General features: G+C 39.8%; 1 protein-coding gene across 18 annotated transcripts in view; it reads right to left on the reverse strand.

Annotated features, from left to right (window-relative positions):
* The window catches only part of IQCH (IQ motif containing H), a 67402-nt gene that overhangs the window by 21150 nt on the left and 19462 nt on the right, over positions 1-26790 (reverse strand). For 13 of the 18 annotated variants that reach the window (XM_088062972.1, XM_088062975.1, XM_088062970.1 and 10 more), the window contains 9 exons: positions 23077-23209; positions 22275-22421; positions 21683-21897; positions 19595-20113; positions 18885-18951; positions 14048-14131; positions 11776-11951; positions 8411-8683; positions 6253-6444 (listed from right to left, as the gene is read on the reverse strand). In XM_088062972.1, the coding sequence (XP_087919098.1) occupies positions 6253-6444; positions 8411-8683; positions 11776-11951; positions 14048-14131; positions 18885-18951; positions 19595-20113; positions 21683-21897; positions 22275-22421; positions 23077-23209 (1806 nt within the window). The remainder of the gene's footprint in view (positions 1-6252; positions 6445-8410; positions 8684-11775; positions 11952-14047; positions 14132-18884; positions 18952-19594; positions 20114-21682; positions 21898-22274; positions 22422-23076; positions 23210-26790) is intronic. The other 5 variants (XM_088062976.1, XM_014251066.2, XM_088062986.1 and 2 more) reach the window with 3 other exon arrangements.

A 26790-nucleotide genomic window follows, 5' to 3' on the forward strand; every position in this document is an offset into this window, starting at 1 on the left:
AGAAAGATCAAGCGCTTCTTTCAATTCTAAATTCAACTACAGACACACAAAAACCCCACAAACCCCCCCCTGCCCTGCTCCAAACCCCCTCCCAAGTGCTCCTCTCATTGTGCACTTTCCTATTTACCATCCATTGACAAGCACATGTTTACATTGTGCCCTGAACTACTTCAACATCTGCTAACAGACCAATAAAAAATAAATAAACCAGGATTGTTTAGGAAGAGAGATCCTTCCTATTTCCTGCAAACACTCTGAAGCTGGCAGCAGCAATTTGCTGCCAGATCCCTGCTCAGAAAACAATCTATGCAGGGAAATCAAAGATCAAATCTGTGCTGCCAAAAATCAGCCAGAAAAAGGATCTTCGAAGTGCCATGAACTCCTCAAAGAATTCTGCTTGCTTATCCACTGAATGGCAATTTAGGATTAGGATAATTTTCATTGTTAGTTTGCTTTCTAATCCAAATAAATCTTCCAAACTGTGTCTTTTGCAAGGTGCATCCTGCATGTTCAAGGTTGCCCACATCTTCCTTCAGAGCGAAGAAAACATAATTGTCATGATCTTCAAAAATCTCTCTTTTAAACAACAATCACATATTTATTTCAAAGGCAGCATCTGGAAGTTCAGGACATTGGGATGTTAATTCTCATTCAAAATGAGATCAGGAATATTTGAAGGCATTTTCCTGTATTTTAGTGAGATTTCTGCAAGTGCACAACCAATTTTGATGCCCTCAGATGAAAATTATTTTCCCAATTAATTGAGTTTTCTCTGTTTCAATCTCTATAAATTCGCTACACTTCTGTGACTTCCTCTCCTTTCTGGTTTGTATATGTAAACAAAATATTCTAATTAATTCCAAAAATGTGGTTTCAGAAAGAAAAAAACCTTGTACAGAAAACCCACAGTCACTTCCCAGGAATTTTATGGAAATTGCTGTAATGCTACAGGAATTGTCAGACAAAACCTGCATTGTTTTTCACAAACAACACACACTTAAACTCCTTTTATTCCCAGAGTTGCCTATGTGTTACTTTTTGGATTTTAGCAAAACAAACATTTTTAAAATAATCCAAGCAGGCATTTTATTGGCTGCACCAACATTAAGGCATTTCAGATTTCTTTAGTGCTCTTGCTTTATCCTCTCCTTCCCCACTGTTATTGCTACAAACTGGCACTTAAATTCAATTGATTCAAAATATTCTGGATCCATATGGCCTCAAACCCTGGAGCTGAAGTTCTGATATTGCCTCACTGCTGTTTTCTAGCATTTGCCTCTCCTCCAGTCCCCAGATGGTGGAAGTAACATTTAAACCTCCTTTTCCTCTGCCTTGTACAATAGACCTTGGCACCATTTCAACTGTTTACTCCGGTAATTAACAGCACTGATACCACAACAATTACAACTCCTACAATCTTAGCACAATAATGCTATGAATTAGTGAGAGCTAATGGCTGGAAGGTATAGTGGTTCCAGACTGCGAGATCTGTGCATTTTTCGAATAAAATAAAAGGTAGGAACAGCACGCTGGCGGTAGACAATGATTACCTAGTAATTAGTTTACACAAAGCTTCCTATTTAATGGCAAAACGCTGTAATTAACGCGTGACAGAAAATCAAAGGGTACTTTGTAAGCATATGAAAAATTAACACTGCAGGCCTATAGCTTTATGTACTGATTAGGAGCATATTAAATCAATAGGACACACAGCCCAACAGCTTGCAGAGCCCCTGCTTGTGGTTTAGAGATGATATCTCGGATTTCACCAAGCCCAGGGATGCAATTCTGCTTTATTTCACCTCAGATTTCCTCATCACATGCAGATAATCTTAATAAATAAGGATTGTTTGCAGGTTCGATGAATATTTTAATTATTTGGAATAATTGTTGTGCTCACACTAAGAAACCTCCGGCACTGCTCCTTTCCATCATCGATCTCTTCCTGAAGTCTTTGGGCTCCTTTTCTTTCCCTGTTAAACATGTTATCGGTTAGAAGGAAAGCTAAAATGCTGGAAATGCATTTTCTGGGGATCTGTCAGAGTTTCTGGCCCTCTTCAGGCTGGAAAAATACCACACCTGCAATTCCACGTGCACAACAAGCTCCTTCAGAACCCCCTCCGTGGGCTTTAGGTGTTACATTAAGATCAATTAATAAAAAAAAATCAGGAAAAAAAGCAGTGCTAGGAAGCTCTGTGTTCAAAGGAGGTCAGAAAGGAGGGTGCTGGCAGTGGCAGGTTTCTGAAATTACATTTTTGATGGATTGGTTTTATCCTGATTTGTTTGCAAACACATCCTACTCTGAATTCCTGAACTCAGTAAAGAAATAAGGTGTGGAAACTCCGGATGTGCTGTAGTGTGTGGAATTCATCCAAGCACGACACAGTCTGCTCCCCATTATTCCTGATCTCCAGCTAATCCCAAAATTCATCTATTACTTAGTACAGGACTTTTAAAAGCTGACCAAAAAGTGGTTCATTTAAAGGAACATCCAACATTTTGCATCCCTGTTTTCCAACAGCAATCAATGCCAAGTCCTGCGAGCCGCATCCCAATCTTGTTTTAGGTGATTCAGACCAAAAGTTGTTCAGATTTGTCACCTTTTGAAAAGATTCTGATTTCCTCATTGTAATAAATTAACTGAATTGCAGCCTGTAAGGAAAAGAAACTGAGACAAAAACTTCTGACTCAACTGGAGGAGTAAAATCCAAATATTTTTCTAGCAGAGGCTGCCCAAGAGCATTAAATCCTTTTTTTCTCCTTTTATGACAGATATTTAATGGAGAGTTTTGGGATGGTTTTGTAGTTATCACCAGTTTTAAGGGTTTATTCAGAGAGTATTTGTTGCTTGTTCTTCTGTGTCTTGCTCTATCCCTAGATTTTCAGCTCTTCTGTATCCTTTTTTGTCTTCAGCCTGATCTTTGTTATTTTCAGACTTGCTGCTAGATAAACTCAGATCATGATGTTGGTCCTGGTGGTTAATTAAGTCACGGGGTAATAAAAGATAATTCTAAAATTAATTTCAGTAGTAATTTAATCTAGTGATTTACTACAGCTCCATAGTTATACAAGAGGATGGGATCCTACAGTCCTGTGTTATTTATATAAAAGGGAATTGTTAAAAGGAAAAAAAAAGGCAATGCCAACAGGAAGGTGATGTTCTCTTTGCCCTAAAAGGGAAGAGTTTTGAGAGTTTGAGTTCTAAACAAAAGGAAAATATGAAGACAGAGTGAGCATAATCAATCCTTGGATACTCTCCCAGCTCCAACAAGATGGAATCCCTCTAAACCAGAGATTGTGAAAGCAATAATGAGAATTTTCCATGAATTTAGAGCCTCCCACCAAGGGTCCATAAAAGTTTGGGTGAGATTTTTGAGTCTGAGCTGCTGACTTTGAGCTGGAGTGAGATGCCCATATATTATATAATAATATATATATAATATCCATATAATATACCATATATTAATAAGGATTACGGATGTCTTTATCTAGATATTCCAAACAATTATTCACATATTCTTACAGCAGCAAAACCACTTTTTGTGCTATGCATGGACTGACTGAAGCTTGAATTAGTACAGAAAACCTGCAGATGTTAAAAATGAATTTGTTTGTTCCCTACAATCATCATTTACCCTACAAAAAACAATTAATCTGATAAAGACACTCAGTAGTATTTATTCATTTTTTTGTGCACAACTAGGGCCGGACCCTGTTGTTCTTTTCCACATTGGAAGATGTCTCCACAACCAACCCCACAAAGTGCCAAATGTTCTCTGGACATTGAGCCATTGGATTCTGGGCGTCAGGATGAAATTTCTCTGCTGACAAGACTTGAGCAGTGCACAGGAGGCTGATGGACTTCGAGACATTTTTGCAGTTTATGAATTCAACCCTTCCTGCAGTTGCAAATTAATTGTTCAGATAACTCAAGAGACTGCATTAAGTTAACAAAGTGAAATCCATCCATAATCTTGTCATGCATTTGGGTCTGCCCCAATGTTGTATTTGCAACAAGGAATCTAAAATCAGGCTTGTTTTTAGCTGGAATAGATTTTTACACAGTTCAAACTCACCAAGTCCATTATTTTTAATCTGTTGCCTACTCCACGCCACTGAGGAAAATCTGGGTGGCGTGTCTTGAACTGCTATGCAAATGATGCTATTTGTAAGTATTACCATAATTTAGTGCTTACAGTCATGTTCTCATTTCTAATAATTCCACCAGAATGGAGAGGCTTTTCACTGTGCTCCTAGCCTGCAGGATAGTCTTTCATCAAGAAGCTGAATTTTTTAATAACCTGCCAGCATCCGTTTGTGTGTGGCAGGCGCCGCCGTGACACGACGTCTTCATTATCAAAGGAACCAGGTCCCCACACTGCAGCAGGACATTAAAGCACAAACTCCTGCTTTGATGTTTAAATGTGGATCATTACAATGGTGTTCCCTGACAAAGGAGCGTTTTAATCCTCTGCTCTCCCTGCTGAGGCTCGGGGAGGCTGCAATTCCTTATTTCAAAAGAGGGTAAAGTGGAAGGCAGGGAAATTTGAGAGAACGTTCAAGGTGTTCAAAACAGCAGCCAGTTCCACGGTTTGGAATCACAGAAAGGTTTGGATCGGGAAGGATTTTCAGGATCATCCCATTCCAGCCTGACATGGGCAGGGACACCTTCCACTACCCCAGGCTGCTCCAAGCCCCATCCAGCCTTGGACGCTCCCAGGGATCAGGAACCCAGAGCTTCCCTGGACAACACTTTGCCAAATCCCACTTCAATATTGGCCTGGATTTGTCTGCTGACTCTGGGAAATGAAAATTCCAAAAAGCCAAATTCATTATTCCATGTTTGTTTCCCAGCTTCCAACATGTGTTTGTATTATCAGGGTTTCTCACTGGTTGTATCCAAGCTCGAGGTAAATGAACTAAAAAGGAAAACCAAAGGAAGTCAGGGCTCACAGTGTCCTTTATGCAGAAGCACTTGGTAAAAGAATTAAAAAGGCACAGAATCAGGGAATGCCACTCCTGTCAGGGATTTAGAGCAGCAAAGAACTGGAGCTGGTGACTCCTGATTCTGTCCTGACTCAGGTGCTGGGAGAAGGACCTGGATACATCCTGAGCTTTGTGTCCCACTGGGATGGATTTCCAGGGCTCTGCTTCATCCTGCCTGACTTGCAGAGCAGAGAAATTATCCCTTCAGCTTTGTATCAGGAACTCTGTTCTATAATGTGGAATTCTTTTGTATCAGTCAAACGCAGCAGAACCGTAATCAGCCCAATTTGAAATTTTAATATACAATATAATTCAATCAACCCCAAATTTCAAACCCGTTTTGATTGAATTAAAAAAAATCAGAGGAGCTATAATGAGTAGTTTATGTAAATGAAACAATTTTTCTGGATACATTCCTTCTGGCTTTAAAGCCATTACATTAGGAATGAATTTGGCAAGATATACAGAAATATCAAATGCTTATTGAAATTAACGCATTTAAATACCAATGAATATTTAAACTACAAATAGTTCTTGGAATGCCAGAATAATGAAGTGTGCTTTCATATGGATTTTTCTGCAGTTCAAATCATCTTCCAGCCTCTCAATCCTGGGGATTCTTAGGAATTCAGGAGGGCCTGAATTGATGCTCTAATGCTTCCCTTAGTCAGATTTTTATGGATGGCTCTCCTTACCCTAAACACACCTGGTAATGAAACTTGCAGGACTTTAATTATCACCAAGACCTCAACTGTTGTCTCATACAGGTTTAAAAGTTACTAGTGAGGCAAAACATCCAGGAAAAATAATCCATAGAAAACCAGCTGAAAAAGCAATCAGTTTGTATGATTTCAAATTAGTGGTGTTCAGCTATTTTAATCCCAATCCCAATTCATCTTTGTTTCAATAATTCCAAATGTCTATGTAGAGATTAGGCTGTGCTGTCCATAAGCTTTCCTTTGTATGTCCTCGCTTTAGCTAAAAAAATGTATAAAACGTATACAAATAATGTAAAAAAACTGCCCATTGTTGCATAGGAAGTGTTAAGACACAACTCATTCCACAGTTGGCTGCCAGGCAATCCTCTGTATCTTGGAATATTTCCCTGTTTTATTTGAATTACTGCTGCCTATTGCTTTGTGAAGCCAGGCTGAGCTGGGATATCAACATTTTCCTTCAAATGAAGGCTCAGGGAAGAGAACTGCAGCGAGGAGGAGGAACACTAAAGAGCCAAGACAACAAAGAAGATGCAATTCTGTTACTCACACGAGCCTGGCTCTCACTCCACACCTCAGGGCCATGTCCCTGCCATTCCCTCTGGATCCAGGGGTAGCATTCCAGGTGGGAAATGACATCACAGAAGGCAGTGCCGTTTCCTCCACGCTCATCATCCACCTTGAAGAGCCAGCGCTGCACTTCCAAATTGTCCAGGATGAGCTGGCTGAGAGCACGGAGCAGCTGCAGAGCAGAGACACAAAATCCTTTGCACTGAGACACCACCAAAATTCCCCCCTCAGACTTCCAGCTCCCAAATATTTTATTTTCTAAATACGGTTTCATTCTCTCCGAGGCGTTCGTGTTGTTACAGCAGTTTGGGTATGGATTGAAAGCAACCTTTGAAGACTCCATGGCCTTCATCCCTGTTTTCTGCAGAGGAATTTGCCTGCCCAGGTGTTTTGGGTTGGTTTTTTTTTGTCTGAGGTTTTGGATCACCAGAACTGCTCCCATAAACGTTTGTGACGGGGAACGACGCGGGATGGACGATGCTATTTGCAAAAATGCGCCAGGGTAACACCAGCCAAAACAGCTGGGAAATTTTCCTACTGGAGAGTGCATTCCATGGTTATAAATGCACGGAGGAGGTACCAGGCAGGCTTTATAAAAATGCTAATTATTTATTTGTGTATGTACACAGATTTAAATGGCTTTCAAATGCCTTTTGCCCAGCTGGCGCAGGATGCAATTAGCTTCTTAGAAACTGCAAATGACTTTGAACCTGGTAAAAGTATTCTCACATCTTGTTGCATTGGCTGGAGTCTTCTACATTTTACAGAGTAATTTGAGGGATTTTTGTTTCTTTTTCTTTCTTTAGTTTTTTTAAAGATTGACCTAAAATACAATTACATGTGTTCCATTTGTAGCTTTTGAGAATGGCATAAATGTGGTTTTTTTGAGAGCTCCCTTTACAGTAATGAAAAGGATCAATAATCCTGTAAGGACTGTACCAATCACAAAGAATTATGTGCTATCTTTAAGTGAAAATTGAATTGTGCTTTACCATGGTGTCACCTCACTTTGATTATTTAACCTAAAATGTCAATATTTCATACAAGCAAACAACAGAAGGAGAAATGCCATAACCCTGTAGGATGAACCAGAAGTATTGTTAAATAATTTACGTGAATCAAATAAATCAAACGGCTGTTTTGCAGGTCATTGATCATATATTTATTTCATCTACTGGAGAAGTTGCAATGGATTTGTGTAGCTTAGATTGGTCAGTGCTAAAGGTGATTAATAAAAACCAAAGCAATGTGAAAAGCCTCTTGAAGAAGCAGGAGAACCTACAAAAAAACCTTAGCAATGATTATTTTCCTGGATGAAAAGTAACACCACCATAAAAATGTTTGGGTTTTTTTAAAAAGAAATACTTAGATGTATCATTGTAAATTGCAAAATCAGCTGAGAGAATAAAATACTGAGGAACTGGCTGTGAAATAAACATGTAAAATCAAAGTACAGAAAGCTCTTGTGCCTTGTAATTTTAGTTCAATAGGATTTTGTTATTTTCCTACTGGTCATGCCAACAAGAGAGATGAATTTAGCAATGACAAAGTGGGTACAAAGTAAAACTGCAAAGATGCTCAGTGAACCTCAGTATGAACAGGCTGGTTGAGGGAGAGATTTCTTCCCCTCAGAACAGGATTTTTGGAAAATGTGCATCTTCAGTCACTGGTAAAATGGATTTATTTCATGACTTCACCCATGGGGCAGCAGCACAAACTGTCTCAAACATTGGGCCAAACACTTTTATATCCTCAAGCCCATGAAGAACCCCAGAAGAATTGTGTTCCTTCCTTCCCTGGGCACAAACTGCATTTAACTGAGCCTAAAAAGGACCCAACCTCACCCAAGACTTGATCAAACCAATGTGGGTTTGGGAGTTACTAGTGGAAAAATAACCCAGCAACCAGAGAAAAAAACTGCTATGATTGTCAAAGTGTAATTTAAAAAGAAAAAAATAGCAAAACCAGCAAGAGGGCTTCAAGCAAAGCCTCTAAACATGCCACTAAGTTTGATAAAAATCAAATTTCAGCCAAGACACTGTAGGTTTAATATTTAGAATACAAAACTATTATTCACTGACAAGGGTCTCATCAATGGAGTTATTGGAACGACACAAATCCTCAAGCCATCAGCTCACCTGCTCCCTGCTGTGGATGTCCCGCTCTCCAGGAGGGGTTGGCACTCCAGCACTGGCAAAGATTCTCTTGCTGCCAGACTTGGTGCTGTAGAGCTGAGCCACTGCTGGCTCTGAGCCCAGAATTGGCACCTGGAGCTCGTCAGCCACAGCCAAATCATCCAGGTGGGGAACTCCCCCAACCAGGTAGGCATCCCTGCCCTGGAGCAGAACCTGGAGCCTCTGCATTGTCCTGGGACTGTACTTGAGCACAGTGGCCAGGCACATGTGATGCTCCTGTAAAAATAGAATAATTATTATTATGAAAAGTGGGTTTTTGTTGGTTTTGCTTTGTATTTTTTTTTCCTCCCCCTAATTCCTTAATGTTGCCCACAATAAATACATTATTAATAGCAGGCTGGGTTATGACCTATCCTGTAGCTTAGCAGTTTAAATTGATAAAAGCTGTTGGGGTGAGGCTCCATAATCGTGCACATCTTTAGTGGGTTGGAAATGGCCTCATTGGGAATAGAACTAATTACTACACATCTGTATTTATTTGATCCATGTGGAATTATCCTTCTGTCAGTCGGCAGAGAGGCTGGTGGCCTTTGGATAATAGTGATTCATCTCAGCAACACTCCTGGCATGGTTTAACTCCAGAGCTTCTAAAAATCAATAAAAAAAATGAAGAATCCCCCCCACTCCCTATAGCAGAGAATGTATTTCACATACAGTTCAGTGGTACTTGAAGTGATTCTCTGAGAATAAAACACTTTGATTTACAAAAGCTTTCAGTGCTTACATTAAATTACTGGGGATGCACATTTCCATTCCAGAGGGGCTCTGATAGCTGATCTAAAGGACCACTTATGGAGAGGGGAGCAGTTTTGTAATAGGTTTTTTTTTTGCTTAAAATACAAAAAAAGGTTCCAACTTTTTGGAAGGAGTTTCTCATTTCTTCCCAAAAAAGATCTATTGCTGTACAAGCAGTTCATGATATATCCTATAAGCTCTGAATTTAAATTAAGAATGTCACTCATGGCAGGTGAAAACCTCAAAAATGTTTTAAACAACATATCCCATGCATGGCCTGCATATATTCCAATTATTTTCCCCAAAAATACACTGAGGATGAGACAGGGATGAAGAAATAGCACAAGAGAAATCCACTGCAATAAATTGTGAGGAACAAATCATAATCCCAACAAGAAGAAAATCATCTTCCTATTGAGATTTCATCTCATTTAGGCCCCAGGAAAGCATCCCTGTATTTTCAGGATAATGTAAATCCTGGATTTGCCAGGGATTTCCAACACTGAAGAACACAGGATATTTTCCTTCCACGTCCTGGATGTTCATTGCCAGGGACTGAAGTAGAGAAATCCTGATTTCATTGCTTGGATAGGGAGGATGATGCTGGAAAAGGACACAAGGAATCCCCTTCTGGCAGTCCCTTGGTGCTTTCTCACACCAAACACAGCTCCAGAAAGTGCCCAAATCTCTCTGTAAAGGAGCTGGACACACTGCAAGGACAGCAGGAATGGGACACTCTCCAGAGTTCCAGCAGAAAAAAGAGGATTACAGGAAGTTTAAGGATGAAAAGAACAGTGAACAAGCTACCCGGAGCCCTTTTCCCTGCATCAGTTTTAAAGGCAAGACGTTTAAAGTTCTGGTCCATGGCTTCCCTTTGCCTGAGCACTGCTCCAAAAGCAGGGAGCTGGCCCATTCCAGAGTTCTGGATGCAGGGAACAGGATCAGCTCCCAGCCTGGGGCCACAGCAGGGCTGTAGGGAGGAGATTTGCTTTGTGCCCCTCAATAATGGATTTTACAGTCAATTAAGGAGGTCAGGCTGTAAAAGCTGTTTCATTCCTCCTTTTTGAGAGTGGCAGAGCTGCCAGGATCTATGGAAGTGTGAGGGAGAGCAGGGAAAAGCAGGAGAATTGAGGGATTCCAGCAGGAGAAGGGGATATGGGATTAACCAAAGTGCTTGGCTCTCAAACCTGTTGATTTTTGTTTTGTTTTCAGCTTGCCAAGATCCCAGATGTGTCCGTGGCATCAGGATCACCAGGAGAGCAAAGCTGCCTCCAGCTGGGACACACCTCAAGTGGAGCTGTGCCTTTTCCATACATTTTCCTTCCATCCAGTTCCACCAAAATAGCTGGGAAAAGGTGCAAGGCTGATTTGTGCTTCTGGAATTGCTAAAAGGAGCCCTCTAAAGTGGCCTTCAAGACACACTTTCATTGATTGGGAATAAATTTCAATCCATTAGGTGCAATAAAAGCTTTTTATTCAATAACCCAGGAGAAAGATCCTGTAAAAGAATCTATAAAGCTCAAACCCTTACACAGCCCAAATTGTCACTGAAGCCAAGGAGCAGTTCTGAGCAGATTCCTCTCCACACAGAGGATATATTCATTAAAACATTAATTATATATGGCACAGAACACATGTTTATGTGTTAATAGCACTAAAGAGACATGGTTCACCTCAAATCTGGTGTTGCCATTTCTCCTGAAATATTTTGGTATTAAAACATAGTTGGGAGTTACTACTGCAAAAATAACCCAGCATCCAGAGAAAAAAAACTGCTATTATTGTCAAAGTGCAATTTTAAAAGAAAAAAAAATAGCAAAACCAGCAGCAGGGCTTCAAGCAAAGCCCCTAAATGTGCCTCAAAGTTTGATAAAAATCAAACCCCAGCCAAGACACTGTAGGCTTAATATTTAGAATATAAAACTGTTATTCCCTGTGGAAAGTCTCCACTGCACTGCAGCACTTGCAGAAACACTGTACACACTGTACATTAATTAGAACATGTTTTAGCACATGGATTTAAACCTGACTTGACAGGTTTGGAAGTAGTATTTCTCGATTATTAATTATTTTTCTGGAACTATCACTTTTGTATTCCTGGAACTAATATTTATGTGTTACTTTGATCTGTTTGAAACTCATATTTCTGTATTATTACCTAGCTTTGTTTAAACCTTGTTCTTTAAGGAGCTCTGCACTGGATTTACTTGCAAGAACCACTGCAAACACAGGAATGATTGAATGCTGGGCTAGCCAGAGATAAAGTTGGAGTAATAAGAATGGTTTATTGCTATGATTTGCTTAGAGATATAAATCTATCAAGTTCCCAGTCCCAAGCACAGAGTCAGAAGGGACAAGAGCCTACAAATAGCCAATCTAGGACTATCTCAAGCAAGTCCATAAAGCTAAACCAGGATATTTATTTCCAATGCTCTAACTAGTAGTCTAATCAGTAAAGCCCTTAAACTTGCAATAATATTTCACTGATGTGTACCAGAGCGTTGCAAGTTATAAAATTTCCAATTTAATTTTACTGCATCCCTCAAGCTGTAGTAATTAGAAGACAAACTCACGGGGAAGCTGTTTATAGCTTCAGGGGTGAGAATTCTGAACCTGTCCTGCAGGTCAGCCATGTCCTCGGGGTTCCCAGATCTAACAGCTGCCTGCAGACCCAGGAGTTTATGGTAATACTGCACTAACTCCTCACTCAGAGCAAGGGGGCAGATGTAGATGACGTCCACGTTGGCATCTGAAACAAAGGGGCACAGTGTTCACTGCTGGGAGAAAGGTACAACCTTCCCAACAGCAATCCCGGCATTCCCGACCCTCTGCTCACAAACAGCTTTCCTAAAAAAAAAGCACTGGAAATAAATAAAAATGAGGTTTCATTCCCAAATCTTTTGCTGTGCTTCAGCATTTCTCTGTAGACAGGTCAGCAGCCCAAAGGAAGAGCTGCTTCCTGGGATTCAATCTGTAGAACATATTGGGGGCAGGATTTGGGAAGTGGTGCAGGGGGATTTGTGAGCCCGACTCCCGTTCGCATCAATGGGAACTGAACTGCTTTAAAAATATATCCCATTAACGGCAGTAAATAATAAAACTGAGCCATTCAGTTGAGAAAGCTGAGGAAATTGCAATTTTCTACGCTGCCTGGATTTTCCATGGGCTGTTCCTGCTCCTGGGCTGTCCACACAAAAGCTCACGGTGGGGTATCATCAATAACCACTGCTGGGGATGGGAGTGTGCGGGGCAGCCACTCCAGCACGGTGTGCAAATCTGCTTTTCCTCATAGAAAACAGCTTGGCCTGAAGGGCTGTGTCCACACAGAAGAAAAATCTGTAATCCAGGCAGTTTTGGAAAACTTTAACCACTCTCTTCTGCTAAAATATTAATGTTAATAGGTGAGCTAATAAATTAATGGGCTTTGAAGCATCGATAGGCAAAGAGCACTCCAAGATTTTGATCCAAATCAGTGGGAAGCCTTTCATTGTTTTATTGTGCACAAGTGCCAGGGCTAACTGCTATTCCATGGAATGACTGCAGCAAAACAAGGTATTGGACAAGGAAAGCCTGAGCCAAATGTAAGGAATAAAAGATCCTATTGCTTGATTTTGTTTTGCCAGAGCTGCAGGCAAATAATCCACATTAAAAATGTGAGGCCAGAGCTCACCTGAGGCATTCAAGCAGCATAGAGCCCACAAGCAGAGCCTTTATATAATTGTACATAATTATTTACCAGATTACTTTAAAAAATAACTAATAGAAGAGTTCAGCACCGTTCACCAGTCAATACTCAAGTGAAAAACTGACAATTCCAGTGAATTTTGGGAATAAAAAGCTGCAGAACATTTTACTGCTGTAGCACTGCCCTATAAAGAGAGATAAAGTCTCCTTAGGACACAGTGAGGCTCCAGGGACAGCTTAGTGAGGAGGTCACAACCAGCAAGGAAATCCTTTTCTAGGGAAAAACCAAACCAAAATGGAAAATCTCAGTGCTCCTCTGCCAGGCACAGGTAAAGCACCTGATACAGTTCATAATTTAATTAATATTTCACTAGTTTGTATCTTCCTCATGGTCTGCTTTACAGCAGAAGCAATTTTCATGTTCAGAAATGAGAAAAAAAAAATCTGTTTATTGTGTGACTTTGTCCCTTTAAGTTTCTGTCATTTAAAAGCCAAAAAAATTCATGTAAAAAAAATAAAACAGTACAGTGGAAAAAACCACTATTAGTGCCTAGATAATATATAAAGGCAATTACATTATTATTTTAGGCAACTGTAAATTTCTGGGTCTAATATATTTTTGTTCCAAACTTACTAAATGGCATTTATAAAATAATCATGACCCTGAAATATATATGAATGATGTAAAATATGTCATTCCAGGCAGCCAGTGAAGCTGGTCACTGCTAAATATCATCCTTCCCTGCTTTGCTTAAAAGAAACCTGTCAGGAAAAAAAAAAAAACAAACTTTTAAATAGATGCCTTTTGCCTTATTGAAAAAAAAACATTGGTTTAAATAAGGGCTTGCTCTTTTGCAGCACATCTTTCTCTCCGTGTGAGGCTGAATGAGCACTGCCAGAATGAGCTCCCTCATTTTGCACAACACTGAACACTTTGTGGTGCTCAGCAGCTCACAGGATGAGGCTGCTTTACCTCAGCACAGAGGTACAGGGAAGCAGCGGGATTTTTTTATAGATAACGTGGCCAGGAAATGCCACAATTCCTTCTCAGCTTCTCCCTGCTCTATATTTAATAGTAATACAAACAAAAAAAGTCCTTGTGTTGTTTTCTTTTGCTCCCAGCTGGGGGGAATAATCAAGAAGCAGGAGCTGATCACGTACCCAGGATGTCACAGAGCCTCCCCATCTGCAGGTTCTGCTGGAGAGCGAGGTCAGGGATGTGCTCACGGATGTGTTGGGAATATCCTGGAAAACAAGGAAAGCCCCCCCTCAAACTGCAGTCAGAAAACCCCTGGTAGAGATTTGGGGAAAAAAAAAAAAGTAAAAATCAGATTTCTGGATTCAAAAAAGCTGGGAAAAAAAATCCTATTTGAAATCTCACAGCACTCATTGCAGCATTTTTCTGAATTCACTTTTATTACTGATGTAACTGCACGTTTTTCTGTCATTTTAAATACAGACCTAAATGTTACAGCCCTACAGAGTTCTCTAATTTAACCATGCTGCCCATTTTGTTGGGAGTCTTTCATGTTGCTGGATTTTTTTATTTTTTTATTTTTTTTATTTTGTAAACACTGGGGGTAGAAAAAAAATAAAATGACACCATCATTAAGCAAGAATCCTGGTAATTTTGTCCTTCACACAGATAAAAGGCACCAAAGCCACTTCATTAAGGAGATGTCTCAGTGCTACCTGCTCACTTTGTTGCAGAGGAAAGGTGAGTGACAGCCTGTCTGAGCCTGGATTATCTCTTTGCAGGTCAGAATTCCAGCTGATTCCATGCTCACGTTCAAAAAGACTGCAGGAAATGACAGCAGCACTGTAACTATAATTTTTAAGCCTGTAATTTTCAAATTGGTGTAATTCAAAAGCAATTGTGGTGTCTGTGCAAGCAGCCACAGCTCCACTGGCAGTTACCTCCAGTGATATTAATTGTTTAATCCATCAGGATTAATCAAAATATTCAGTGTTTGGCATAAAAATTTGACTGATCCAGGAACAAGATCCTTACATTTCTATATATTTGCACACAGAAAATCACCAGAAACTCAGGGAAAACTTAATTTTGGCTAAAATCTGCTCAGAATTTCAGTGCCTTCATGTAGAAAGCAGCGAAGTAGATATTTCAGGCTAATTACAGAGACAATTATTACAAGTGATCAGCATTCTAAGGTGCATCTGGCAATTGCGCAAAGAACATGAGAAAATACAGAGAAATTAAAATTATCAGTTTAATTTTTGATCATTTCTTACCAAACTTACATATTGCAGTCAGCACAGTGGTACCAGGCACTTGGAGAACTCATCTAAGTGAAATATATAAATTTTATTTTTATTTTTTTTACTCCTCTGGTATTAAGCTACACTAATTAGAAAAAAGCTTGCTCTGAGTATTTAAACTTTAGTCTCAAAGCTTCATTTTGTTCTCTCATCCAATTTTAAGGCACTAAAAGTGCTGCCTAATATTTTCAAACCATTTAAATACCAGCCTAAGAATGCAGCTGATTTCCTTACCCTGAACTGTCCTCTTGAAAACACTGTGTTTTAAGAACTGGGCCAAAAAAATAACATGCAAATATAACTTGGAAAACCAGGAATTATTTGCAAGGAAGAACAAAGTGGCAATTAAGTAAGTGAAAATTTGCATTTTGCTCTGGCTCTGCAGATCCATGCCAGCATTGTAGCACTGTACTTTCCACAGGGAGGTTAATAAAACTTATTAATTTACAATATATTAACTTCCACTGGCATGACCCCATTAGATTCAATGAGGAATATTCACTGCTGGTAAATCCTTGCCCTCCCACTGGACAGGATGAACCACATTCCTCATGATCCACCTTGAACATTCCATACTCCATGACTGGACACCTGATAAAGATGATTAAATGGTTAATAACCCTTTTCTTCCAGTTTAAACGAAACCCAAGCCAAATAAATTCAATATATTGTGATCACAGCCTGCCTGTTCCAGTGCACCTGTGCCATCAGTTCTGCTTCAGCCTCCAGTCTGGGTAAGAAATTCCAAACGGCAGCTGGAATTTGGGATGTGGACAAAGGAACACTTGGGAATGGGACTGGGTTTTGCATTAATGACTCCAAAGTGCTAAAATAAGAGGAATTAATTCATCCCCCTTTCAACCTCAGCCATGACCTAACACCCTTTAATTGACACTTCCTCAATAAATTCTGCTCATCTCCAAGTGGCTTCTCCCAACAAAGAATCCTCAAACGTGCCTTGGAGAAAAGGAACGGCAGAGAGAGGGACAGGACACGAAAGGTTTGTGGGATCTGAAGGGGAAGGAGGAAAATGAGCTGGGATCACTCACCTTGTGCTCCCCAGGACCTGGGACAGCTCTAGGAAATAATACCCAAGGTTTCATAAATAAAACTGAATTTTTCTCTCGGTATTTGGCACACATTTGTAGCAGTAAATCTGACTTAAAGGTTCAAATTAATTTCTCCTCATTCTGCCTGACAACAATCCTCGAACACCGGAATCTACTTTGTTTTTTTAGCTATGCTAGAAATTCCAGGTTTTTGTTTGGGTGAAATAAATGGAACCATTTGCTCCTCCCAGCAGTACAATTTAAGCCCTTCACTATCCCTTTTCCTGGATTATTTCCAGAAACCTGACATGGGTCTGAAACTGCTGTTGTGAAATTAGAAATTCACCTTCCTGGCTCTGTCACCATTTCTTGGAATTCCACCTGCAAGGGAAGAAAAATCAGATTCTGATTTGTCCCAAATGCTGAAATCAAGGACACTGAGCAGAGAATTTCAGGTTTTCTTTCTGATTTACAAAACTGAACACAGAAATCACTGAGTATCATTCAACTTTGGTGTCTTCTTGTTTATCTGCTCTGTCCCAGGTTTTGTAGCTCAAATTTTTCTTTTATGTTGCAAAAGGCAGTAAAAAATAAAAATACTGCTGAAATCACCTAGCATTTTGTATATTTAGTCCCTTTTGACTGAGCTAAATGTTTGTTGTTTAAAATTTCCAGCTTCCTCCAAGTCTACTTCAATAATTCTTAATTTTAAAATATTAAATGTGTAGGAGCAGAATAATTAAATATACAAAATTTTTATTGTTAGATCTTAAAGGTTTTTAGTGTTGGGATTTTATGTTTTCACCTTTTCAAATTTTAAATATCAGCTGTTCTTAAAATTAGATCAAACCAAAATTGCTCAATGTTAATAATTTTGTGTTGCTGTTTCTCAAAATCAGTCTAAATCTTAACATTTCAAAAGAAAAAAAACCACCAAAACCCAAATATTGCCATTACATTTTAATAAGTTTATCATGATTTAATCTATGTAAAATCCCTATGAATACTGGAAATATGCAGATATAGCTGCATTTAATAAAAACAAGCAGGAATAACTTTTCCAAACAGCATTTTCAAATCCTGCTTTTAAAGGGAACCACTTACATTTTTTTAATATTTTCACCTACTTAAATAGGTTTGCTAATTTTCTAAAAAAAAAACCCAACACCTGCACTCAAATTATCTTTCTTACTTTTTTCTTCCTCATTAAGGGGGAGATTCCACTTGGATCCTACATCTCCAAATTCCTGTATTTACAGCACAAGGCTGTGTAAATCCTGATACAGAGTCAGGGCCTGGGCTCCCAGTGAAGTGCAGAATAAAGTGGAATTTCCCTGGAGTTTTACCATTTACTTAAGAGGTTGAAATCATTTGAAAAACTTCTATAAATTCCCAAACCCAGCAGAAGAACAGGGACATAATGATTAATTTTTGATGTCAGCCTATTTTGATTATACTGAGGATTATTTTAATACAACTTTGAAAACATCTGGTGTGCAACAACTCTGCTGACTCTTGAATTCACACACCTAATTAATAATTGCTTTTTTTTTTTTTCTGGCTAAATGTTCTCCTCCACGTTTTTATCCAGTTTAGAACACTGGAATGTCTAAATTATTTTTAAATTATCCTGGTTTAAAGTAGGATTCAGTCGTGATTTAACCTGGGATGGTCAGGGGTAATTAAAAGGAGCTGTTGATCAAATGTATTTTTATGTTAAACACAGTCAGCAGGATCAGGGAATAAAAGGCTATCTGGGCTGCAAAACTCAAGAGTTTAAAACTTATTTACCATCTTCATTAATTCAGGTCTTAACCAATTCACTTTACAAAATCCTGAAGCTCTCAGGTCAATTAATTTGCCGTGTAAATACAAATTATAAATCCAGTTAGGAGCGTTTTGACAAGGATTTCATGTTTTAGGAGATTATCAGTGCGTCCTAGAAATTCCCAAGAAATCATCCTCTTAATTTCTCAACACCTCCACATTGCCATTACATGGCAGAAACCAGCTTTTCGGCTACCCCAATTCATAAATGTAATTAAATAATTACATTAGTGCTAATTAACATGAAACTGCAGATTATTTAAGCGCAAAAAACACTATTCAACTTCTTAATTATTCTTGTTCACACAGCATTTCCTTTTGCTCAGGCGCCCTAGGTGCAAATAAAGCATCCCATCTGCTCGTAATTAGAACTAAATAATTTCAGAGAATGTAGCTTATCATTTTGACTGCACATTTGATTAAAATCAGTGTACAAGCAATATCCTGCCTTATTGCTGCACCAGCACCGGCGTGCATGGGCCCGGCTTCGCCTCTCATTAAAGGAGCCTGCAAACATTATCTGTTATTTCAGAAGGGAAAAAAAAAAAAATAAAAAAAAAATACACAACTTTTTAGTTCATTTCATACAGATGAAAGCAAATTACAGCAAATCACCTCTCCACTGAATAGAGGCCCCCACATAATGACTTTATTTGCTTAATCCCCAAATTAAACGGCGTTTCGAGCGAGGGCCCTGTGTTATTACTCTCATCATGTCGAGAACATTTTCCTGCCGAGACCAATTTGAATAAAACAAGGGGCCTTCCTTGAACTCAATCAAGGAGTCATAATGTGGTGGGTAATAGAGGTTGCTGATAGATTTGCAGGCAAAAGTGTTATACCTAATGATGGGATATGGATAATAGTCCTCCTGGAGGTCCTGATGCGATTCCAGTTGGCTGCCAGATGCTAAAAATCAAGAAGAGCATTGATCAGTGACAGGAAGCTGTAGTGGATTCATCTAGTCAAACTTCAGCTGTTTTTCCACTGTACAGTTAAGCCAGGCATAAATTATATTAATTGATTTAATTACATACTTAAAACATCTTCCCCAATTAATTTAATTAGGTGGCTACATGAAGCTACTGGCAGGGGAAGATTAGAGGCTGCTCACTTAATTAACAGAATATGAATGAAAAAAAAAGAAAGCAAACATAAATGAAATTGTGAGCACTAATTAAGAGGCTGTCTGCAAACTTAAATACTTTCTGACAAAGTGGTGACAGGAATGTAGACAAGAGAGGGATTTTTTTATTTTTTTTTTGCAGCAAATTAAGTGCCACAAGGTATATATAAGGAACTAAGGTAATGCAGTTAAAACATTGATTTTCTGACAGAACCACTGAAGCCAAAGAGAAGGGACATTTTCACCAGAAGCACTGCGACAGATTTTGCAGCCACAGAGGCTGAATTGCTGATGAAGGATGAAATATGATCCTCGGACAAGTGGATGGTTAAAGGGGGAAAAAAATGGGAACAGCTTCTCGCAAGCACTGAAGCAGGAGATGTTTAGAAAAGCAGCGCTGCAGTAACAGCTGGTAGCACCACACACCTTGGCCCTGCTGTAGAAATTCTCCAGGTGTCTGTGGCGTGCTTCCCTCAGGGCGTTCCTCACCCGTGCCAGGTGATTCCAGGAGCGCCAGGAAGCGCTGATCACACCTGCTGCCCGCTGCTGCTGCTGCGTGGAGCCCGGCTCGGCTCCGAGCCGCCGCCTTTGGATCTCTGCAGCAGCCCCTGCGCTGCCCCCCTGGCCTCTGCAGCTCTGGCCAGCTCGGCTCAGGATCTTTTCCACAGCTGACTGATTCTTCATCACTGACAAAACCTCACTTTTGGTGGGATTCTCTTTAAAATTCAAGTCCGAGGCGGTTTGTGCCAGCTTTTGGCCGTGGATAGTGGCCAAGGGGACGGCATGGTCTTTGAGGAGCTTTTCTGTGGGTTCCAAAAACCCCACAATGCTCCCCCAAGAGGAATGATGGTGGTCTTGGAGTGCCAGAAAACCCAGAGCTTTCTGCTGAACAGCAGTGTCCCAGTCCAAGCAGGGATCCTGGAAGGGCTGAGCTGTTTGTGGGGGCTGCAGGAAGAGAAGAGCCACAGATGGTGCTGTAAATGAGGGGTCAAAATGCACTATTTTGTTATTTTTTGTGGTTTAAGTGTGGGGATTTGTGCATCTGAAATATACTGATCCTGGTTCTGTTCATCAGAGCCACAAAACCCACCCAGTTCTACCATCAAACCACTGCCAAACAAAATCCTCCGAGGTCACGCAAAACTATGAGCAATTTTAAATAAATATATCAATTGCACCAAAGGAATGCTTGATTTACCAGATATAAAAATTAAACTTTACACTGATTCACTGGACTAAAAGCAGAAAGTAACTGCAGTGGCATTTCTCCACTGACACTGCCTCCCACCTTTCTCAGGAGAATGGAAAACATCCTACCATAAAAATGCAAATGGGGTAAAGCTTGGAATAGAAACATTCCAGCACTCCCTAATTCCTGGCAACTTCAGCCAGCAACTCATTAGCTCTGATTTTCATTCTAAGGGCACTGTACTCATATATATATATAAATATATGTATTTATTAAATATAGGTAATTATTGTTATTTATTTCAACATCTCACTTATAGTAAGACAGATTGGCAGAGGGTATTGCAAGGCTCTGGAGTGAAAGGACACAGGGAATGGCTTCCCACTGCCAGAGGGCAGGGTTAGATGGGATATTGGGAAGGAATTGTTCCCTGTGAGGGCAGGCACAGGGTGCCCAGAGAAGCTGGGGCTGACCCAGAATCCCTGGAAATGTCCAAGGCCAGGCTGGATGGGGCTTGGAGCACCCTGGGATGGTGGAAGGTGTCCCTGAGCTTTACAACCCAAACCATTCCATGATTCCACAATCTCCCTTTCTCAGGTTTACTTTCTCCTTCATTTTCACACATTCTCAAAGGCACAAAAGTCAAAAACCCTGGAAAGATGAAGCAAAACTCCAGAGAGCTTGTCACAGAACACAATAATTATCTGTAAAAGGAAGAAATGTCCCTTTTCCATGGGGATCAAGAACAAAGAGCAGGCACTGAGCAGTCAAGGTCAAGGTCCCTCAGAGTGTTCTGTGAATATAAAGGGAAACACCACATTTGTTTAACTGCAGTGAGGGAAATGGAGATGAAACATTCAAAAACTCTTTTATAACAGTAAAGACAGTTAGTTAAGCACTGGAACAGATGGCCCAGGGAGGCTGTGGAGTTGCTATCACCCAAAGTTTTCAGAACAGGTTACAAAAACAGCTGTCTGCAACATTACAGGTACAGGTAATTCTGCCTGGAGGTCTGGATAACCTCCTAACATCCTTTCTAAACTAAGTTTCTAAGATTCTGTGGAAAAAAACAAAACAAAACAAAAAAAAACAAACAAACAAACAAAAAAAAACCCAGACAAATTTATGTAAAAGACTTGAAAGAGCAGAAATTGGGAATACGCAAAGTACCGGTTATTTTATTTCAATATTTACTATTTACTGGATGTGGTTCAAAACCTCCTGTGATTTATACTCACTTCCTAACCCAGCTCTGGTGAAGAAAGTATTAAAAACGCAAATAAAAACCTCATTATCCTCACTGAGTGATTCATTCCATCAAATACCTGTGTCTGAGAGGGAATGTGCACCTCAGATTCCAACTGCTGAGCTGGATACCTCCACTCTGGCTTTGATTTCCTTGTTGAAACCATGGAATTGCTGGATGGGAGTGGTGCAATGTTCCCTTTAGCAGAGGAAGATGTGCCATTAATTACTTCCTTTGGCTTTGGGAAGGTGATGGTGTCTGTGTTCTCAGCGTCCAGCCTGCTACTGATGTCTCCTGCAGAAATAAAACATGGATTGAAGGTTTCATTTACTTATTACCAGTAATTAATTTAATCCCATGGCAAACAGAGGCCTGATCAGCAGGTGACAGTTACAGCACCACTGGCTTAACACCGGGCACAGCTTCAGATTTGGGTGCTTAAAATTTCAAATGGGCAGGTGGGAACCCAGGAGGAGCCCAGAAATGAACCAAACCCTTCCAGGGAAAAAGAAATCCGACTCCTACCCCGTTGCAAGACACAGCATTTTCCTGTGCTTTATGCTCTGCAGAATTTGGTGACTGCTCGTCACAGAGCTCTTTCCTTGTGAGATAAGAGCTGAGAGTGAAGCTGGAGATGCAGCTGAAAGTTGTTATCAATGCTTTGCACTCACCTACAGCTGATTTCTTGTGCTGCCTGGGGAATGCAGGGAAAGGTGCTGCTCTGGACACAACAGGAGGGGCTGGCAGAGTTCTCTCTGCTGCTGGAAGGATGAGCCTTTGGCCACCTACAAGAAGGTGACACTCCTGAACAATTCCAGCTAGAAATAAAAAGGAATTCTTGGCAATGAAGAAAGAATTAAGCAAAGGCAGACCCAAGTTCTACATCAACACTACAAAACTAGCAGTTTCCTTTAATTGAAAGATTCCTATCTTTCAACAGACAATATTTTACCCAGGAGGAAGGTGAGCTGTGCCAATAAAAACTGACAAATACATGCAAGATATTGAACCAGTGCTAATTCTGAAATGTATTTGTATATCTAAAATTATATGTTTGTACAGTGCAATTTAATATGCAGAATACATTAGAATTAACTCTTGTAAAACACAATATAATCATGTAATTACGACTATAAACTGCTTGCTAGAACAGTCCAAGCCTAGTTAAGATTGAACAATTAATAACCAGCTGTTAATCATGATAGTTTCTCTGGTATTTATACAGGAACCTCCACCACACAATTCTTTGCAGCAGCAGCTGAAGCCTGTGGGTTCCAAGAACTGGCTCAGGGTGATGCTCAGCAGGACACACTCTACACCTGCAGAAAGTGGCCTAAAGCTCATCCCTACCCTTTGCAATGTTTAAAATCACAATTTTTGGTAGTCTGGAGGTGGCAGGAATGAACCTGGCACCCAAAAAAATTCCAAAATAAACAGCAGCCCAGCAGCACCCAGAGGGCCTTTGGGACTCACCTTTTGGGGTGTCTTCTTCTGTCAGGGGTAAGGGAGAACCTGGGGAGTGAAAGGCAGGCAAAGCCCAAGGGCTGGAGACTGTGGGACCTTTCCCTGGCTTCCGACTGTACATCTGGGAAGAGACAGAACCTCCCTGAACACAGGGAAATCTGGGATTTACAGACACTCCTCTACTCCTGCAGCAATAAATAATAATTTCTGCCATGACTGTTTCATTAAGATTTAATAGTGCACCACTCCTTTTATTACTTGTGAACATGCTACAGTATTGTCTACTGTTGTTACTTCAGTAATTTAAAATAAAATTAATTAAATTTAATTGATGTCTTGTGTACTATTTAATGAGGGAATCTCAGGCAGTTTGCTCAGTTTTAAGGAGAGCAGTGTAAATACCGTGTTTCTTGACAGAACACTGTTAAAGAATATAAAATGCATACACAGGCAAGGAATCAGAAGGAAAAATAAATATTTTAAAATATTAGCTTTTAAAGAATGATCATCAAGCTTTTAGTACAATCCAGGCCATCACCAGGATCTTGGAGCACTGTTGTGTCCTAATTATTGAATAACAGCAGCCAGCAACTTTCTAGAAAGGGAGAAGGAACCCTCAAGAGGGAAATGAGACAGATCAAAATTAACTATTCTAATCTTTCCTCCCAATTTGTCTAACAACACTGCCCACAAGAGATGAGGGAGAGAAAAATCTGTGTTTTTTATCGTAATAGAGAACCTTTCAGAGAAATCCCAGCCCTTCATTTTAGGTTATGGCCATTATGGAGCATTCTGTTTTAAGGGATAGAGAAGGATGAATCCTCATGTCCTGGTCTTCCAAGAAAATAGCAATAACCATGGAACAAAGGTTAACTTTATGTCTGCTGCCGTGTAAGTGGTTTGATACTGAGAAAATAAAATTATAAACCACATTTTCCTGCTCACCCTCAGCCCCAGCAGCTTGGTGAGGCCACAACAAAAATATATAAAAGGCAAGAAATTGAATTAAACAGTGATTCCTCTTCCAGACTGTTGCTGGTGTAGCAGTAAGGCAGCACTGATTTTACTCCTGGTCAGTTTAATCCTAATTTAAATCCCAGTTATGAGGTTTGGTTATGATAAACAGCACATGAAATACATTTATTTTCATTGTGTCCACAGAGATGTAGAAAGCTGCAAGGAAAAGCAGTTCAGGTGGAGTGTGTGAGTTCAAAAGCAGCCTGGAGGGTTGTTTGTTTTTTAAATTGGAGATAGATATTTAATTATTTTTTGCTGTATCCTTTAATTTCTATAAAGTCCATGGCAGGTATGACGTTAAAAAAAGGACTGATGCAACAGAAATATAATTTAATCTCTCATTTACACTGCCCAGTGCCATCATTCAGTAGGACAGGCACCACAGTGGAACCACGGAGCTGATCCAAAACAGCTCCCCACGGAAATTCCACCCAACCCCTCTACCTTTCCACATTCTTCCAGCACCCTGATTGCTGCACTGGCTCCCACTTGAAGAATTCAGGGAGATACCCAAGCAAAACTGCCTTCATTTTGGGAGTTATTGTCACTAAAAGTAAGCCAACACGATTATAGTAAGACCTCGAAAATAATATTAAGTACTGCAAGAGAAAGGTTTACTTTTAACATCACTGCTTCATCATGAGCACTTTTAAAATTCAGTTTTGCAGGGCTGGAAGGGAGCTCTTAAATTGCAGGGCAGACCAAGGCTGACTTGCCTTAAAATATGCTTGGAGTGTGCTAAAAAACTATTTTTTCATTTCAAGTGCTTCTGAGTGTAATTAACCTGGGACACAAGAAAAACAATTCTATTACCCTTTCTAAAGTGTTTTTCTCCTGTGGATAAACCTCTCCCACTTTATTTTTTCTTTTTGCTTCATTTTAAATAGGGCACTTGTTGAAACACCACAGGGATTTTTCTGATTAGTTCTCTATTTGTTTTCTTTTTATCTAGCAATATTTAACTAGAACATCTTTTTATGTGGTTGTTTTTGTGGGTTTTTTTGGTAAATATCTTTGTAAGTATTTTTTCCTCCAATAAAAAACAGAGCCTAGTATTAAATACAGGGAAAAGATGAGTAGTGTGTACCAAAGCAGGAATAGAGAGATGAGATTTAGTAAATAAATATTAGAAAATTGAACGGTTTGATAGTGATGGGAAAAAAGGGATATAACAGATTAATTTATTGTTCCATCTATCTTCTCCAAACTGTCATATTTGTTGTTAAGAAGTTTCTGTCAGGATTTAACAGACACAGCACTTTCTCCTATGAAGGGAAAGAGGAAGCACAGCAAAATAAAATCAATGGAACTAAGGTCACCTTTCAGTATGTTCAGAAGAGTGTCAGGAAAGTGCTTGGAGAAGCCAAATTTAATTGGAAAAATTTGGAATTGCATCTTTAACAGCAGTTTTTGTGTTATTCTTACCTTCTCTAAGCTTTTAGAGTAACCAGAGATTGCTCTGAACTGCCACTTTTCCACATATTTGGAAAAATCAAGCTTTGCCCCTTTTCCTGGCCCTCCCAGAAATCCAGATCCATCAGAACTCCCCCCTAACAGGTGTGAAAGAGAATAGAGAGGGAGAACTTTGGTGAATCCCACATCTGCTTTTTGAAACAGGCACCAGCAGCAGCACAGAAGGGAGCGAGGGAGATAATTGCTGGCTTGAACCACAATATGTTTTACTGGTGGGCAGAGGGCCAGCCTACACCAGGCAGGATTTGTAGGATCAACTGATTGGAATTCAGGGATGAGCCTCCGTTCCTGTCCAGAGCCAGCTGCAAACCAGCAGCCCATGGCATCCCAATCAGGCACAGAGTTTTGTCAGGGAATGCTGAGATGCACACAAACAGCTTCAGCAGCTCTGGCTGCACCCCTGCCTTGCAAAATGACACTCAATCTCCAATTCCAGATGACAAGAACTGGATAAAAACTTAAAACAAATGGTGACCTTTCCAAAGATTAATTTGTTTACCAACAAAACGTTCTGCGTTTGTCAGAAGAGATGGGGGTGACCTTCACATTCCCATTTCCAGGTTGAGAGGATGCTGACTGCACTCATCTGTTAACTCTCTCTCACCAATTATTTCCTTTTTATTTTTAGTGACAAGAGTATTTTATTCAATCACCGTGCTGCTTATTATGGTTACACACAGTAATACAAATGCAAGGAGCTTCTTTTGATTTACTGTAGTGTGACTTCAATTTGTTTAAGTCTCATCCTGCCACCACTGCCAAACTCTGCTTTGGCTGTAATTAGAGCCAAAAACACAATCAGGTGTGGGGCATCAAAAGACCTGGTTTCCTTCTACAACTTCTTCTAGTTGCTTGAAATTAAGGAAATTCCCTGCCTTGCTTTGTAATTTTGAAAATAAATACACTTTCAGGGATAAGTATTGATGATTAGCAGCATGCAAATGCTGAATAAAGAATGAATAATTGAAGATTTGATTAGAATGGTTGTGCTCAAAAAAGTGAGCTTAAAAAAAGCCCCAGAATGACTGCCATCACCATTAGAGCCACACTAGATAAGATGCAACTCATAAAGGCTAGAAATCATCACCGTATTAAATTCTACCTCATGAATAAATGAAAAGGTTCCTAAGTTTACAGTATAATATACATTTATAAGAAAACAAGGACCCAAAAGTGCCAGTATAATTCTATAACAGAACAGCACTCCTATGAAAACGGAAGGCAGAGCTGTGA

The sequence above is a fragment of the Pseudopodoces humilis genome, chromosome 16 (assembly GCF_049639895.1).
Source record: "Pseudopodoces humilis isolate 2021_Gansu_Grassland_sample_001 chromosome 16, ASM4963989v1, whole genome shotgun sequence".
Lineage (NCBI taxonomy): Eukaryota > Metazoa > Chordata > Aves > Passeriformes > Paridae > Pseudopodoces > Pseudopodoces humilis.